The 18,714-nt window shown below is 39.1% G+C and overlaps 1 protein-coding gene across 2 annotated transcripts; it reads right to left on the reverse strand.

Moving 5' to 3' along the window:
• Positions 1 to 404: 404 nt before the first annotated feature.
• On the reverse strand, positions 405 to 16,859 carry LOC132145180 (protein shisa-6-like). 2 transcript variants are annotated; one of them, XM_059555979.1, is made up of 6 exons: positions 16,127 to 16,859; positions 9,879 to 13,020; positions 9,529 to 9,686; positions 7,918 to 7,974; positions 5,706 to 5,891; positions 405 to 2,976 (listed from the first exon to the last, which is right to left on the reverse strand). In XM_059555979.1, the coding sequence occupies exons 2-6, from the start codon at positions 10,556 to 10,558 to the stop codon at positions 2,153 to 2,155; spliced, it is 1,905 nt and encodes a 634-aa protein (XP_059411962.1). In that variant the 5' UTR covers positions 10,559 to 13,020; positions 16,127 to 16,859; the 3' UTR covers positions 405 to 2,152. The 2 variants fall into 2 exon arrangements, with proteins under 2 accessions (XP_059411962.1, XP_059411963.1); XM_059555980.1 differs by lacking the exon at positions 7,918 to 7,974 and having other exon boundaries at positions 16,127 to 16,858.
• Between the last annotated feature and the right edge of the window lie 1,855 nt (positions 16,860 to 18,714).

Consider the following 18,714-nt stretch of genomic DNA (forward strand, 5'->3'; position numbering starts at 1 on the left):
GACACACAAACTGGACACATACACACCTTGACATCAGAAGTCAGCAATATGACATCATCAACACTGGCTTTGACATCTTCATGCGTTTTGTCTTTTCACTATGATTGCATCTGTTTTTTTGTCGAGTTACAAAGGTTAGAATCCACTAGAAACTCAAATATAAACAGAAAAAGGAAACAAAAACAATTTCTAAAGTCACAGTGGAAAAAAACAAAACAATATGTTTATAATCAAGAATATGAATAATATTGATGAATATATATTTATATATATGCACAGAAATTGGCATGTGTACACATTTGACATTCGGGATTTAATTATATATATATATATATATATATATATATATATATATATATATATATATATATATATATATATATATATATATATATATATATATATATATATATATATATATAAAACCTTTTTCAATGCTTTTAAATTGAGTTAAAGTTACAGTAATGAAAGCTTAAACATTGCTGACTGATCTAAAATACTATATTATGGCCCAATAATTTTGCTCAGCCAGGTTGGTCTCAGACATTCCACCACAACAGTGTCCATTTGATGTGGAGAATGCTGAAAAACTGAAATTGCAAACAAAAAATACATTTTTCTTGAATATAGTATAGATAAACAAGACACCTTTTAATCCTAAATCCTAACTCATCGGTTAGATAATAATGTATCCTACAGTGAAAAAGACTGTTTGAAGTAGCTTTGCAGATTTTGTTCTATTTTTCTGTTTTGTACACTCATTGGCACGTAGCCTCGGGAAAAGATAAAAAGCCGTCAGAACACGGAAGCACAGACACAAATGAAGAAGTTTCAGAATAGCCCTTGGATTATATTGTCCATTGTATAACCAACCCTTTCCCCTCAATACAACAGCTTGAGTAGCAAATTAAGTGTGAAGAGTATGCTGTCTTATTTGACATTACCGCATGCCCATGAATAAATCTCAGCTCTTAACGCTTATAAATAACAGAACAACCGTAATAACTCCAGCTGTTCTCTGATTAGTCAAACATGCAAGAAAGAGGCATGACTTCTATCAGATTTCAATGGCTGAATTCATTTTCCAAATGTCTGTCTGCTCAAGCATTTTTAGTTCAGACTTGATTTCCCCATCTATCTGACAGCCTTTTGATCATATCATAAATAAGCCTAAATTTGATCCACAATGCAAAAAAAATCAAACTGACAAGTATTCATGTCAGCTTTGATTCAGTCTCAGTATACGAGGCTAAAAATCTCTGATCATCAGTATAACACCCGTCTCCCAATGAAGATGTTTTCCTCCATTATACTCCATATGAATAAGCTCTAATATGGCTGATAGCGTTTGGACTAATATTAACAGTGCAGACTAAAGAGTCAGGTCACAAAACGAGTGACATTTTTCAAGTCCTCAAGTTCTTCTCTGTGACGAATTACCAGTGTTTTCTTCACTTGTTGGCAAACTGCTTAACGTGCACAGTAATCCATTCCCAAGTCAAGTCAGATCTGATTTGAGAAAGGTCAAATCATAGTTTCCGTGAGGTAATTCAGTGTACTATTGGACACTTGTCAGTTTCATCCAGTTTATCTCATTGTTCCCTTAGTTGAATGATGACTGTGATGCACCTCTTTGAGAATAACACTTTGCATTGAATGAAGCCAAATATTCAGAGGCAAGGTCAACTGTATGATTGGATTCAGGAAAAATAAATTAACCCCTAAACCAACTGGCTTTTACATCAGCTTAAATGTACTAAATAGAGAAAACTTGGCCTATTCTAGTAATGAACCTTTTCTTTTTTGCATCTCCTCAGATCATGTCTAAATAGAGCCATTGAGACACTACATATTACTCCCAGGTCAGAGGAGACCTGGGCCCTTCTTTACATTCCTATTTATGGAGAATTTGCCAATTTAGGGATCAACAGAATCACTTATACTATGGTTTTTACATCCCTCTTTCTCGCAATAGCAACACACTGTGTATTCCATTCATTTGGGCCTGATTTCTGACCCCTTTCTTACTTACTTCCTCCTTTCCGTTCTTCAGCCTTCTTTACACTCCATCGTCTTCCCTCTCTTCGGCTTGCGCAATCACACCTGATCTATCCATTGTCTCCTTAACATCTTTTTTTTTTTTTTTTTGCGCTCACACGGTTACTTCGTTCTTGCTCCCCGTCCTCAGCGCCTGACCTCCACCCCCTGCACTCCCTCCCCCACCTCCTCCGGGAAGGAAATGCAGCTGTTCGATGGTGTTCTGGCGTTTCGTGGCGAAGGCCATCCGGCGAGCGCTGTGCGCCATCGCTCCGGGCCCTCCTCCGGAGCCGTGGACCTCACCCCATCCCAAAGTCCCGACCCCGTGGCCAGAGGACATGGTGGCGACTATGTGGTCCTGCTCACGGCCAGAGGTAGGGTGCGAATTCATTTTGATCATGTGATGGCGGTCGAGCGAGGGCGTCACGCACACGTTTTGCTGCGATTGCGCTTTCTGGTGGTGCGTGAGACGGGACATGGTGGGCACCATCCCGCCATAATCACCCATCATTCGCTCCTCCAGGCGGTCTGGAGAGACCAAGAGGCGTTCATGAGACTTGCGTAAAGTCTGAGTGTTGGAGCTCTTGCTGGTGGTCATGGGTTTGAAGTACTGTTGCTGCTGGTTCTTGGAGAGGCGTGAGAGAGTGTTCCCCTCCCCCAGCGCCAGAAGCTGGTCTTGGGACATCACCCGGCGAGGTGGTTTACTCATCATGTCAAACGTGGAGATGTACTGTGTCTGGGGTAGAGGGTAGGGGTTGGGGGTGGAAGTGGGCATGTGGATGCGCGTACGGGATGTGTTTAGCGGGAGGGTACCCCGGGCACCCAGTGTGAAGTCACCACCCCAAGGAAGGTGGTGCTGGGAGGAGTGAAAGCTGGGAGGAGCATTATCTGGCCGTCGCTTGGAGCTGTAATATCCAGAATATTCATCCAAGTTTTTCTCTGTAGTAAGGAAATATGAAAATGAGTATCTTTCATAAATTTGACCCATTACTCCAGTCATTAACAAGCATTTTGGTGATCAAATCACATTTGACTGCATTAAAATGATGCAATGTGACTGAATTTGGAAGTTGTCTGGCATAGATGTTAATCACATTTAATGACGGTGTAACATGCAAATGTGTTTGACACATTCAGCTATGCAAGTAATTTTATAATTCTAAAAATAATTGCTAAAAATGCTGCATTGCACATTTTTTGGTAAAACCCCACAATTAGACTCAGTTCGTTAACAGATTAGGCCTTATATAGCATTAGGCCTTATGAGCTAAAAATGAACAATACTTTTACAGCATTTATTAATGGTGGTTAATGCTAATTTTATATTTCTATACTTAATATTTAATATTAATAAAGCATATAATTAAATATTGACAAAGAATATATTAATATACAGGTGGTGGTCATATAATTAGAATAATCATCAAAAAGTTGATTTCACTAATTCCATTCAAAAAGTGAAACTTGTATATTATATTCAGTCATTACACACAGACTGATATATTTAAAATGTTTATTTCTTTTCATTTTGATGATTATAACTGACAAATAAGGAAAATCCCAAATTCAGTATCTCAGAAAATTTGAATTGTGAAAAGGTTCAATATTGAAGACACCTGGTGCCACACTCTAATCAGCTAATTAACTCAAAACACCTGCAAAGGCCTTTAAATGGTCTCTCAGTCTAGTTCTGTAGGCTACACAATCATGGGGAAGACTGCTGACTTGACAATTGTCCAAAATACGACCATTGGCACCTTACACAAGGAGGGCAAGACACAAAAGGTCATTGCAAAAGAGGCTGGCTGTTCACAGAGCTCTGTGTCCAAGCACATTAATAGAGAGGCGAAGGGAAGGAAAAGATGTGGTAAAAAAAGTGTACAAGCAATAGGGATAACCGCACCCTGGAGAGGATTGTGAAAGAAAACCTATTCAAAAATGTGGGGGAGATTCACAAAGAGTGGACTGCAGCTGGAGTCAGTGCTTCAAGAACCACTACACACAGACGTATGCAAGACATGGGTTTCAGCTGTCCCATTCTTTGTGTCAAGCCACTCTTGAACAACAGACAGTGTCAGAAGCGTCTAAAGACAAAAGGACTGGACTGCTGCTGAGTGTTCCAAAGTTATGTTCTCTGATGAAAGTAAATTTTGCATTTCCTTTGGAAATCAGGGTCCCAGAGTCTGTAGGAAGAGAGGAGAGGCACACAATCCACGTTGCTTGAGGTCCAGTGTAAAGTTTCCACAGTCAGTGATGGTTTGCGGTTCCATGTCATCTGCTGTTGTTGGTCCACTGTGTTTTCTGAAGTCCAAGGTCAACGCAGCCGTATACAAGGAAGTTTTAGAGCACTTCATGCTTCCTGCTGCTGACCAACTTTAGGGAGATGCAGATTTAATTTTCCCAAAGGACTTGGCACCTGCACACAGTGCCAAAGCTACCAGTACCTGGTTTAAGGATCATGGTATCCCTCTTCTTAATTGGCCAGCAAACACGCCTGACCTTAACCCCATAGAAAATCTATGGGGTATTTTGAAGAGGAAGATGCGATATGCCAGACCCAACAATGCAGAAGAGCTGAAGGCCACTATCAGAGCAACCTGGACTCTCATAACACCTGAGCAGTGCCACAGACTGATCGACTCCATGCCACGCCGCACTGCTGCAGTAATTCAGGCAAAAGGAGCCCCAACTAAGTATTGAGTGCAGTACATGCTCATACTTTTCATGTTAATACTCATCAGTTGGCCAAGATTTCTAAAATTTCTTTCTTTGTATTGGTCTTAAGTTATATTCTATTTTTCTGAGATACTGAATTTGGGATTTTTCTTAGTTGTAAGTTATAATCATCAAAATTAAAAGAAATAAACATTTGAAATATATCAGTCTGTGTGTAATGGATGAATATAATATACAAGTTTCACTTTTTGAATGGAATTAGTGAAATAAATAAACTTTTTGATGATATTCTAATTATATGACCAGCACCTGTAATACCTTAATATTTTAATAACAAAGAACAAGGATATATTAATGAATTATTTGAAACTAGATGCAGTAAAAAAATAAAAAAAATTATGGTCATGACACTAAATGCGTTATCTTTAGTTAATATCTAAAAACTTATTTATTTAAACAAACTACAGAGTTCATAAAGAAAGGAACAGCATGAGACGATGGAAATTCTGAACAATCCATTACTGTTTATTAAATTAATTTAACTTAATATTTAACTGACATAATTTCAGTTTAACATAACCTCTTTTGTATTTTGTATGTGGAGATTTGCATTTTGTGTGGTAAAGTGAGATCACACCATCCAATCACACTCAGATTGAATGTGTAAAATGTAATCTAGCTAAAATATACATATATAATATCTAATATACAAATGCTAGGTAAATAGAGGTTAATCTTGACCCTTTTTAAAAAGCCATTTTATTTAAATAAATTTTTGTCGTAGTAATTTCCAAATTCTTTCGATTATAGTTTTTAAGTGTTAATTGAATAGGAATATGATCAATTAAAATATTTCCCATTCATACTGATAAAATTAAACATGCAAAAACTACAACAGTAGCGGCTGACCCCATGCTACACTCCCTCACAGACACCCTCTGAGTAGTAGCAGATCTGAAATTACACACTCTCTTTTTCAGACGCACACTCACCTAGCCTCTTGAGGGAGCTGTAGCGGTTGAGCTCTGGTTTCATGACAGTCTCGTATGATGGAGGTAGCTGGGCGAGGTTGTGGAAGGAGTGAGAGAAGGAGGGGTGATAGCCAGAATTATTGTGCTTGCTGGACAGCAGTGTTCCTGTTGAGGCCAGCTGGGTGTTGTTCATGCGTGGAACTCGCTCTAGGAGAGGAGAACAAAAGACAATAAGACAAACACCAACAACTATGTGTTCAAAACATATCGATCTGGGTCGAATGTAGAATATGGGTAACTGGAACACTGAAGCTGCATCCTGAGTCTCTAAATGACAATGGCAGAATCACTTAGACTACAGTGGAACTGGAACGTTTGTGGAGAGATGTGTGACTAGAATATTGTCTTATTTGTTGTTTACTAAAATTTAAAACCCTTAATCCTTATATAATGATAACATCCTTTTTTTTTCTTTTTTTTTTAATGATCATATTTTAGATATTTTATTATGTTGTTTGTTCTCTCTTATAATGTATTTATGTATTAATGTACAGTAGTTTTGTTATATTATGTGTTACCACCATGGGAAGTGCAATTTTAAATTAATTTATAAGTAATTTGCAGTACACATACTACAGAGAGAGTCCCCCCCCCGGAGCTACCTTGGGTTAAGCACTTCAGATTAAACGTAGTCAAGGGTACAGTGGTCACAGGGGAACTCAGCAGCTCTCCAGTTGATAGATCATCCTTGCTGAGATTTGAACTTAAGTACCTTGGAGTTAGCAGTCCAGTTCAGTTCACCAGCCCCAATTCACCATGGCATGCAACATTTGCTATTTTGACTCATGGAGTCAAAGGCTTTTCAAAACTGTTATGATTCTCACATATATGTTACAAAATATAGTATACAAATGTGACCATGGACCACAAAACTATTCATAAGGGTTCATTCTTGAAATTGAAATTTTAAGATTTACATCATCTGAAAGCTGATTAAATAAGCGTCCTATGGTTTGTTAGGATATTACAATATTTGGCTGAGATACAACTATTTAAAAATCTGGAATCTAAAGGGGCACAGAAATAAAAAATATTGGGTCTAAATAAAGTCCTTAGCAATACATTACTAATCAAAAATAAAGTTTTATGTATTTACTATAGGGAATGTAAAAAAAAACTTCATGGAACATGATCTTTACTTAATATCCTAGTGATTATTGGGAAAACGATATCGATAATTTTTATCCATACAATGTATTATTGGCTATTGCTACAAATATACCCCAGCAACTTATGACTGGTTTTATGCTCCAGGGTCACAAACATCATATAGTACATAATATTATATGCTATATTTAATATTATGTATATACAGTAAATAAATAAAAAAATAAATAAATAAAAAAAACAGGAAGAACCCCCAAAAAACTAAATTATAATTGAAGTGTTAAAAAACTAAATTCCTCTTTTGGTTTTTACGATTTTCTTTCCACCACCCACACTAACAGGCAAAATAATTTTAAGGAAATAATTCTGTCTATCTGGGATGTGAGCCATTTAGAAACTGAAATGAGAATACATTTTAAGTTAGAATTCAATTTCTTAGTATGAATTTGAATTGAGTTAGCATTTCAAGAAATTAAATAATTCAACTTAAAAAAAAGTAAAGGGTCTTGACAGATCATAGATAGACAGAATGATAGAATGACAGAACGATAGATAGAACGATAGATAGATAGATAGATAGATAGACAGACAGACAGACAGACAGACAGATAGATAGATAGATAGATAGATAGAGAGAGAGAGAGAGAGAGAGAGAGAGAGAGAAAGGAAGGTGGAATCCAGAACATCTATATGTTTTTCTCCCAATCTATTGGTTAATTATAATATTCATGTACTTAAGATAAATATAAATGAATAACATACATAAACATGAAGAAAAGACACTTTTTTTCTTCATGATTTTGGCATTATGCTTCTAGGCATGCCAGCACATTTACTGAAGCTTTGGTGACTGGTGCAAACATTGCTGGGTGCAGGACAAACAGCAGGAAAATAGCTCAGGGTGGCGACAGAGTGGGAGGGCATGAACAAACACACTCGAACCAACGAGACCAAGCCAAAACATAGGCAGTGACAAATACACACAGACAAATCTGAAGCTTTTTTTTTACTGGTGCTCTCACACAAGCAACACATTTGCACACTCTGCCTAAGCTCCTTGGCTTACCGATAGTAGCTGTGTGTTTAGGACTGGACCCAGTCTGGCCAAAACTGTGTTTCCCAGCTGCAAGAGAGCAGAGTGAACACTGATCCACTCCCAGGTGCAAAATGCAAGGCCTCTTAGCATGTTTAATATCTCTTAAAAATGGTTTTCAGTGGCCTGCACCCCAATTTTTTTCACAAAATATCTATCAGTACTGCAAGTGAAAAACACGATGCAAAAATAACAGTCCAGTTATAATGGATGAAACCGTCTAGAATGCAAGCACTTATGTAAGTGATGCATTTTTCTTGCTTTTACCACATTGCTTGCTTGCAGTGCAGTCATATTTCAATTTCAATATTGGTGATATTCTTACAACTGATTGGTGCCACTAAAAGACTCTCCTCACTGATTGGACAGACCGCCTGCAGCACATTTAAAAAGTATGTGTTCTGTTAGCAACTGCAGCCAAACATTGAAACTTGAGAGTGAAAACAGAAATATCATGAAAAGATGGTCTCAACCATAAAAAGAACATCAACTGTGAAATTAGTGATAAATAGCACAAACAATGAAGGGTTCATCCCCATAATATTATTAATTTTATACATTTAGTACATTTTTACCTTTGGTATCCACAGTTTTAAATATTTGGTTACATAATTTAGATTAATTAAAGTGATTTTCTTCTTGCATATGAATTATTAAACAAAACATTTGGAAAGTATTGATGAATTTTATGAATATATATATATACACACCCACACACACACACACAATGTTCAAAATGATTTATTAAGCAAGGATGGAGTAAATTATTCAAAAGTTATAGTAAATTAATTTATAATGTTGTTACAAAAGATTTATATTTCAAATAAATGATGTTCTTTTAAACTTTATATTGATCAAAGAATCCTGAAAATATTTATTATGGTTTCTACAAAAATATTAAGATTCTTTCAGCATTGCTGATAATAAGTCTGAAAGATTTCAAATAAATGGAGCCTTGGTGAGAAAAAGAGACTTCTTTCCAGAACATTAAAACTAATCTTTATAGACCCCAAACTTCTGAACGTATAGCGTGAACGTGTTTTGAAGTGTAAACATTTCAATTTAAATTCACTAACGACTTTAGTGACATAGGACATTTAAGACATAGGTCTAATCGTTGGTTACTACGTACACTCCTCAAAACCAGCTGATAAACAACAAACATTATGGCAAGATTTGTATTTGTATTTTATTCACTGGCCGCTGATTACTTCCTAAACGCAGCCCCCGTGCTGCTTACGTTAAGCTTTCCTATTTTGGATGTTATTTGAAAATGCTTTAGCTTTAAAGGTGGAAAACACCTACTCCTTTATTTGTTGCTCTAGTTTCGTGTGGTTACATGGCATCTGAAGCAGAACGAATCTGACTCATTTCTGACACATCCTCTGTTCTACATTACCTCATACACTCAGGCTTGTCGATCTGTCGACAAAATCATGCCTCCAGATTTCATTTCTGCCCAGGTGATTCTATGATTCAAACCCCTCTTTCTCAATATCCATTCCCCTGCTAATGTATATGAGTTGTGCACTTTTAGCTTTTCATTCGTTCTGTAACTCTTATGTGTGGGTGAGATAGACTCACTCCGGTTGTCTTTGCTCTGGAGGACGGGAGTGTAGAAGTTTTTCGACGTCCGCCCCAGCATGCCCTCACTGGAGGTGGCGGTTGTGAGGACCGTGCTGTTGTTCCTCTCTCCTTGCTGGACCGGACTGGACTGGTGACGCAGAATATCCACCAGCGCCCTGAAGAGAGAGAGATAAACAGTAAAAACGCAGGATGAGGGTATGACAGAATCAAAAGGCAAAAGCTGAAAGAGCCTGACATTAAAATCACTGCAGATCTCTTCAGATGGCAGTCACTGATGCAGACTCAGATGTTTACAGCATTGTCTCCTTCCACATCGTGAGCCCGGTCATAATGGGCCTTTCATTTACCTAGGCATGTTGATGTCTCTGTTCCTCGGTCGTCGAGACAGTTTATGGAAGGCCACTTTAACCCCAATGGCCACGGCCATGGTAAACGAGATGACTCCTCCGATGACGTAAGGCGTGTTGTTGCTCTGTTGCTGCAGTGGGTCGAAGTCTGGGTCATGTCGGACTGGGGGCTGGGTGATGGGTCCCGCCGTGATGGCCCAGTCGGGTGAGCGGTAATTAGTGCAGGAGTCTTGATCTAGACGGTTGCGCTGGTGCTCACAGCAGAAGCGATAATGACAGGTGCCGCAGCAGTAAATGTAGGTGCCCTTGGTGCAGTTGAAAGTGTTGTCGAACTGTCCCATCACATCGTAGTAGCCCTGACACACGTCCACGTCCACCAGGCGCCGAGGAGGAGGTGCCACCTGCGCCGCGCCCAGCGGGGGCTTCAGGGCATCGGCCGTCACATTGCGGGGTAGCATAATTTGTGGCAGGGGTCTCAGAGGGACCTCAGCTGCCTCTGGCTCTGCCGCCATGGCTGCTGCCTCCTTGCCCCTCACATCCTGTTGAGGGAACTTGCGGCTGCGTCCTCGCAACAGAAGCAGCACTGGACCCCCGTTCACGGAGGAGCGTTCCGAGGTAATAGTCACTGTAGAGACCACAGGGCCAAACAGGAAGAAAAGCAAGATGGCAGCGGGTGGCATCTTGATACAATGGGCGTTGATTTTATCAAAGATGAAAAAAATGTGAAGCCTTCGTACAAAAGACTTCCGAGGACTACAAAAAGCTGAAGTCTATCAAAAGTTGCAAGTCAGTGTGCCAATATATAAGACATGTAGACAAGTTAATCTCTCTTTCACGTGTGCATACACTAGCATGCAAATTATTTAATATGCAAAGTGCACATCCAAGTGCGGGAGTTCGGGTTAAAGAAAATAAGCACGAGACTCTCAGTTAGGGTGTAAACATATTTCGGAGGAAATTATTAACTAGAATGAGGTAATCTATATATAAGTTTTATGCTTAATGGGTGAGAGCTGGAATGTTTGAAAATTTTGATTTGGCACAAAATTAAGTATTTGTAATCTTCTCAATGAGCAAATTCTATAAAATTAAATGAAAATTAAATGAACAACTATTTGACTCTTTTATTGTAAGCAATTTAGTCGTTATGTATATTTTGCCATTGTAAACCTTTAAAGTTTCACAAAATCATGGGCTTAGCTTTTTCTTAATTAAAGGTGGTTTTGTTTAAGTCTGTGTAACTGAACTGATCTATGGCACTAACAATTTATTCAAGACTCAATCTGACTTCACCTTATGGGCAACATGTAAACATTTCTGTTCAAGTGTAAACCAAATGTTTTCTATTCTGGTTGGCACTTCAGTTGTCGACTCACTAAACAACCGAATAGAAAGAAACAGTTTCTAGTGCTCAGCTATTCCGTGTGACTTGTAAACAATTGTCATCGTCAGTTCCAAGAACTGATATCGTCTTGTAAACAAATCTCAGTTGGTTGCCGCTTTAGGATTTAATTGTCAATGAGAATGTCTTGTGAGACTTACAAGGGTCGTTGAGGTTCTGTTGTGAAGTCCACATAATCAGACTAACAGTGTCAGTGGTACTTCATCTTTTTTCGAGTTTCAGGAGAAAGTCATTGAGGCTAGAGATAAAGGTAGGACGAAGCGATGAGCGAGAAACTATAAAGAGTTCAGAAATGGGGAAGAGCTGATCTTTTCTCTAAAGGCGGCACCACTGGACAAAGGCTCATTACGAAGGCTTTGGAAGAGTGTAGGTCGGTTAGGACACTCAAGAAGTGTAACAAGCAGCAGGTATATATTAGTTCCTGGTTTGGTGACACAAGTCAGGCCAGAAAGGAAGAAGTGTTCAGGAAAGGAAGAGAGGAAATGGAAGGATGGACTGAGTCTAGGTAAAGTGTGTGGGTCTATGTGTGTTGGACCCTCTTGTGTGAGTGTCTCTGCTCTGGATTTAGCTCAACCCAACAGAATAAAACAAACGGGGGCTTGGGCCCAGTTCTGGCAGGACAGCATGGTTGAGCCCACTGAACAGGCATGAACAAGTCAGGATTCATCCGTTAATGTGGAACACGTGAAGATCGTCAAGCAAGCGCACCAAAAGACCTATCCTAAGTGTTAAAGAGCGTCTTTTCAAGTAGTGGGACAACTTCGAACGTCATCCCACAGTCAAGACAGTAAATGCCTCAATGGCTCGCTGGTGAATATGGCAGATTACGGAACGTCAAACCTGGACCACCGTTGAACATGCACACCTCTAAAGATATTCCTGAATATACCCATGCACCTGCTCTTCCCGCCTGACCAAATCCTCGCAGTGATGGCAGAGATCTTGACGTTAATATGGCTATGAGACGTATGGCTTCAGTATCTAAACCCTTCAGAGACTTCTGAGGATTCTGTAGAGGAGGGAGGACCAAACGAGATGGATGACTAAAGAGATCTGATGGAGAGGATGAGTTAAACGGGCCTTAGTGAGAGGAACGGACGACTAATCAACAGAATTAGCAGCAACTCACTTTGGATAGTTTAATGAGGCTTGTGCCAGCCATCCATAAGCCCGTCCAGCCATCGATCAATCGATCAGGATCCAAACTCTCTCAGGCTAATGCATTCGTAACGGCCACTCTTACATAAAGCATGTTTAACCAATAATGCACTGTTTTCCCTATTTTGGGGAGTCAAAGCTGCTTGTTGTTTTTTGACTTGTACTAAGTGATGCACATATAAACTTTCCACCTTGGGAACTGTTACATGCTATTATTTTAAAAAACAAACTAATAGTGAAGGTAAGGTAACAATTGCAAACTAATGTCGGCGAAAATTTAGTTTCAATGGCTTAAATGGATCAATAAAACTGCAAAAATACTAATGAAATAATTTCTTGCTTCTGGTTGGCACGGTTAAGAGTTTGGCACTGGTTTTGGTAGCAAAAAGTCAAAGAGAAAATCTTCAATCTGTGCAAATCAACATCCTTTCAAAAAGCCCCTGGCACACAAAAACAGTGATAGTTCATCTGCTTTAGAAAAGAAGACGACTTGTATTCCTGGCCAGGACTCCAGTCGTTTTCATCCAGGCTGATGGCTCTTCGTCTTGGCTTCAGTTTTCCTTTGCTAGTCTTGGATTTTCTCTGAAAAACAAAAGGAAGTTAAGAATGAATCAAATACCTGATCTGCAATGAGCTAAAATGCCTAACATGATATATCACAAACGGCACAGTGCAAGAACATACAGGAAATTAACAGATGCAATACATATCAAGGTGCATATATTGACAACATCTAAATACATTTTTATGCATTAGTTAAATCCTTTTTTTATGTATTCACAACCCCAACGTCTTATTAGTATTCCTTCTACCACTGATTTTCAAAAATATCACATGCTGTATATGTTTCTTAATACAGCAAACAATATAATAATTAGGCATTAATTTCAGTGGGCAGCACTTCTTCATGTTAATGAAACTTGGAATAATATAGGATGGAATAGGATGATGAATGGAAGAAGATCTTGATATTAAGGAGTTTTAGGCACAATCAGAGCATTGCATTGTCTACAAGTGCCAATTCAGGTCACAACATACAATAATCCTTCTTTAAACATAACTCATCCTCTTAAAATGTAAATTTAGAAATAATAGTTTCACAGGTTTTTTTTTACTCACGTATTGCATTATGTGAAGCAGTAGCTGTATACTGATGCTAGACTTTTTTTTGTTTAAACAAAAGTGAAAATAAATCAAATTAAATAGTGTTGTTTAATGTAATTTACTTTACAGAATTACACATTACTATATAGTTATTTAATATATAAGCCATATTTCTTCCATTTTCCCATTTAAAATAATTATACTGTATAATAAAATAGCTTTGTATACACACCATAACAGTGATATAAAATTACTCGCTCTGTGATAAAAGATTTTGGTTATTATTCTGACACTGACATATCTGACCCTGGACCACAAAACCAGTCATAAGTAGCATGGCTATATTTGCAGCAATAGCCAAAATGACATTGTATGGGTCAAAATTATAGATTTTTCTTTTATGCCAAAATCATCAGGTTATTAAGTAAAGATCATGGTCTATGAAGATATTTTGCACATTTCCTGTCATATATATATATATATATATATATATATATATATATGAAAACTTAATTTTTGATTAGTAGTATGCATTGCTAAGGACTTGTGGTCCAGGGTCACATATACATATTCAACCATGCAATTATGACAATAAAGAAACTATCTAAAATCTATGACAATTATATAAAATTTGTGCATTCAGGTTCAATTACACTTGTATGTTGTTTCTATTCAACAAAACCAAAGTCAACCAAAATCATATGGCTGTGAATCACATCATCCTCCACAATCAACAAGGTGCTAAGCGTATGCAATATGCACAGCATATTTCCTGCATATAGTAGTGCGACCTCAGCTTTCTCACATATTGAGTCATACGTTACAGCAGTGAATAACATTATCATGTTAGCATAGCTGATGCAACACAGTGAATTTTTAACCCTCAATGACAGCACCAGGCTCAAAGTCTGGTACAAAACAGTGAAAAACGCCACTAAAAAGGCTTCTGGGAACATACTGAAGGTTTAATACATTCAAAGAGGTACAGCTTTGGACGAAGGGAGAGAGGAAGCGGGGGTGACACAGCCACAGATGTGTGCCGAGTGGGGGGTTGGCAGGGCCGAGAGAGACCCTATTGAGAGGAGAAGACAGGAAGGATGCAGGGATGGGGGAGGAAGGGTCTTTGGGACCCTTATGGAAGAAGGGACGAGTGGAAAAGAGCAAGGCTACGCACCTTTCAACGGTCCCTCACATGCAGCAACCAAGTGCATCTTATGCCCTTTCGTTTAACAGAGTGCTTTACGCCCACCGAGATGCCTCTTTTCATTTGCCATCGGCAATGCCTTGTGTGGCTAATGATGTGAAGCGGAGAGACAGGGTCCTGGAAGGACGGCCTGCCTCACAGATGTGCTGTACAGCATCTGCACATACTCCTCTGACACACATGCACACTAACTCTCCAAAGTCGGCCTGAGCGAGCCACATTACACGTCTCTCATCCTTCCTTCTCTCTCAAACACTCTTTATTTTTCCCAATCTGTTTGTCAGAGCGTGGGTCGAAAGTGTTCTCTTAGAATAGCTCTGCTGCAGTGAGTGAGATAGAGAGGGATGTGACATAGAGCCGGGCAGATGGATCACCTCGCTTAGCTCGCTCATTTCATCTTCGCTTTGCGGTAAATATCCTACATGCTTCTTCCTATAAGCGAGCACAGTACAGATCTTGGCTCAGCCGACTCTTCCTCTCCATTCCCCACCCCCTTCATCCTCCTCATCATCACCATCAGCTCTGTTTCTCTGACTCAGGAGGATGGGAGGCATCCGTCCCATCCACAAACAGGTGCAGATGACAGATGTCAGGCCAATATGCAGCCCATTACCATTCCAAGCGAGCACACACTGAAATGGGGATGGAGGGATGAAGGTTAGAAAGAGGACAGCAGGCCTTGGGAGACAAAATGAAAGTATTGTAGGATTTAGGAAAAGTGTCTGCAACAAGTCCTAGTGCATAAAAACCTGTGTGCTGGTATTAACAGATGGACATGAACAAAACATCTAATAGTCAACTGATATGTGAAGTATTTGCTTAATTATTGCATTTTGCGAAACTTGAATGCTGGTGTTCACAATGCGCCACAGAAGCCGTTAACAAACATGCTTATTTTTTTTTTTTTTTTTACAGCGAGCACTTTCCATTGACTTCTATTGTTGTTATATTGAGATATTACATTTTCGTTCCCTTAACCCTAAAGTTATCCTTTTAAGATACCTTGTTGCAGCTTTAGGTTTTCGTTTAGCATTATTTAGTCCACAAATCCTGACCCACACACACGCAAACACTACAGCAAGCTACACACACACACACACACACACAGCAGCAGCATCATGGCAGATCTCCGGGAGGAAATTAAAATTCCAGTGGCGGACGACACACGCTGTGCGACACCAATCCCCATGACATGTATCCATTCCCAAATCTTATGTTCGTTATGAATGCTCCCTATTTAGCTCACAAAAATTGATTAACACATAAAAACATAAGCAAAAACCGCAAAGCAAGGGCTATGATGAGAGACCTGTGTGTACGCGCTCCTTGCGCACGTTGCAGCATCAGATGGGAACAAAATGAAGGCACTTCTGTTCTTACCTGCGTGTGTTGCAACAGCTGCCCGCTTCGAATCTGTGGGAAATGATGCGGAGACCGAGGGAAATGAGACTCAATAACCGTTCAAAGTTATTGTTGCCCGTCTCTTGGCTGACAGCAAACTGAATGAGATGATGCAGCACTCGCACTATTCACAGAGATGGGGTCTTGCGCTTCTTTACAGCTCTTGGTTTGGAGAAAAAGACGCAGTTTTGTGGCACTGGCGATGGGAGAGCATCTCATTTAAAGGCGAATAAATCCTGGATGGTCTACAAAAAATGTCAGTTTCAAAATATAATTTTCAGTCATAAAAAGACGAAAGGAATAAGTGGACGTCCAAATACTAGCAAAAATATCGCCCATGCGTAATTTACACTCCAACGACAAAAGAAAACGCACAATACTCCGTGCATCCAGGTAATAATAGGTTCTTTTTCATATAAAACGCTATTGACTAGGCACAGTCTAATCCGTGTGTTGCCAAATAAGCATAAAACAGCTGATTAATTAGACGCGCCCGGTAATATCCGTTTCCCCACTATTTAAATGACCGTATTATTCCGCTTTCAGCACAAATTCAATGGGCTCCACACTCACTAATAGAGATCCACCTCCGCGCCACGGAAACGCAATTGCTCCCACAAAGGTCCGCTTCGCTCCGTTTACATCAGTTGATTGGAGCAAACAGATGCTTGCACGTGGTTTCATTTGCTAAATGTTGGAAATGATCTGCCAATCGCCGGCGCGGTATGAACGCTGAGAACGTCTTTTCTATGCGAGCTGGGTTTTTAGGGAAAATCAACAGACGCTCGTGCGCAGAATGGCACGCGCTCACGAGATTCTAGCGCGCGAGAATTCATAGAACTTCTAAACGCGGGCTAGATTTTAACTTAACGGTGCATGAGCGAAATGAAGAACAGGATGAGTTAAACTAATATAGTTTAGGTCTTCCATTTGTGCGACAGAAATGCATAGGCTCATAGGCGTCGATTTCGGGGGGTCCCCCCCAGATTTCGTCGTGAGTCATTTTGTACCCACCACTTTTTTTTTTTTTTTTGAAAACCTCGAGTTCAATTTAGCCGTTCTGCTGCTGCGCTGGCTAAACGCTTTTCTGTTCATTAAAACTGCAACAACTGTAACATTATTATCTCTATATTACTATCGCGCTTCTTTTTTTTTAAAGAATGTTTTTCAAATGAGTTGACAGCAGGGGCGTTGCTAGGGTCTTGATACATTGGGGGCTTAGCCCAGACCCCCCCACCCCCAGTTTGGTAACTTGGAAGCGTTGAGCATTAAACACTTCTTTTACAGCATTCAGGTGCATTTTTGTAGCATTTTAAATGATAGGTAAAAAGATAGAATGCTTTATTTGTAGAACTGTAACAGCTATTCACTGAAACACAAATAAATAATACATGAATATTAAAAAAATGAATATAAAACTATATATATACTGTGTATATAGATATTTATCTTTCTATATTTATCTATATCTATTTATCTATCTACACACACACACACACACACACATAAATCACTCCAACAGTCTGCTTGTATAAGTCTGGAAAAGGAACTATAGACAGTGCAGGTCCAGTAAAGAGGCCATTCAACAGACAGTAAACACAGGCACTCTGTATAGGTGTCATAAACATAAAAATCACTCGCGCCTGACGCGCTATTCGCGTCCGGTGTGAACGCACCATAGTCACCTGATTTAAAGTTCAATGATATGAATGAAACAATGAATGAGTTGTTGTTAATTCTCCATTTTCACTGTATGTTTCATTAAAAAAACGGCAGCAAAACAGCGATTAAAAGCCGTTTAGCTCGCGTCTCGCGAGATGAGAAAAGTGACATCGGTTGCTATAGGTAGCCTATCAGACAGAAAATTTGATGCTAGCGATGTTAGGATTTCCTAACCTGAAATAAAAAGAATGAAGCAAGATATGATTCCTAAAGTTATTTAGTATCTGCTTCGGTAATACCAATTGGGGAAAATCCTATCTTAGACTCTTTCTGTAATACGGCCCCTGGTATTCTAGCTAGCTATCCATCTGAGGGGAATAACGTTAATTTACACATTGTGTTTCAATCGCCAAATCAGATGTATAGGCTACTTCATCTACATTCTTCACGAGAAACGGATTATGGCACACAAAATGGATTAGTTATAGGCGAAATAGTAAGGTCCCACGTACTTTATATATACAGTACATGTTGTTCTGCATTAATACCACAGTAAGTACAGGGCTATGTACGTTAGACCAGGGTTTGCTAAACCGCCTTCACCGACCTGAGCTTAATGATGAGGGAACGGCGCCAGTAGATAACTCTTCTTGCCTCCTTATTTTACTTTTTAAAAAGTGTCTAATGTCCATAGCTACCACCAGAAGCCACAAACAACAATGATAGTAAGCCCAAAGCTCTTTCTCCTCAGGCGCGCACTCTAAGCTGTAACCATAGTAACTTTGATCTGCTTGAACACATTTTAATCGTCTTTAATACATGATTGATTCCGAAGGATAGATTAAAAGACCCGGTCATTTTTTAAAATAAATACAAATTATTAAAAAAATAATAATAATTATCAA

Source organism: Carassius carassius, chromosome 8 (genome assembly GCF_963082965.1).
Source record: "Carassius carassius chromosome 8, fCarCar2.1, whole genome shotgun sequence".
NCBI lineage: Eukaryota > Metazoa > Chordata > Actinopteri > Cypriniformes > Cyprinidae > Carassius > Carassius carassius.

What these genes read in the sequence shown, in the direction of transcription:
- LOC132145180 (XM_059555979.1), bottom strand. Translation starts at nt 10,558, where the DNA reads ATGCCACCCGCTGCCATCTTGCTTTTCTTCCTGTTTGGCCCTGTGGTC. An exon ending in CCAGAGCAAAGACAACCGGA is followed by an intron (nt 7,975 to 9,528) that starts GTGAGTCTATCT and finishes GCTCTCTTGCAG; the next exon opens with CTGGGAAACACAGTTTTGGC. An exon ending in CAGCTCCCTCAAGAGGCTAG is followed by an intron (nt 2,977 to 5,705) that starts GTGAGTGTGCGT and finishes TCCTTACTACAG; the next exon opens with AGAAAAACTTGGATGAATAT.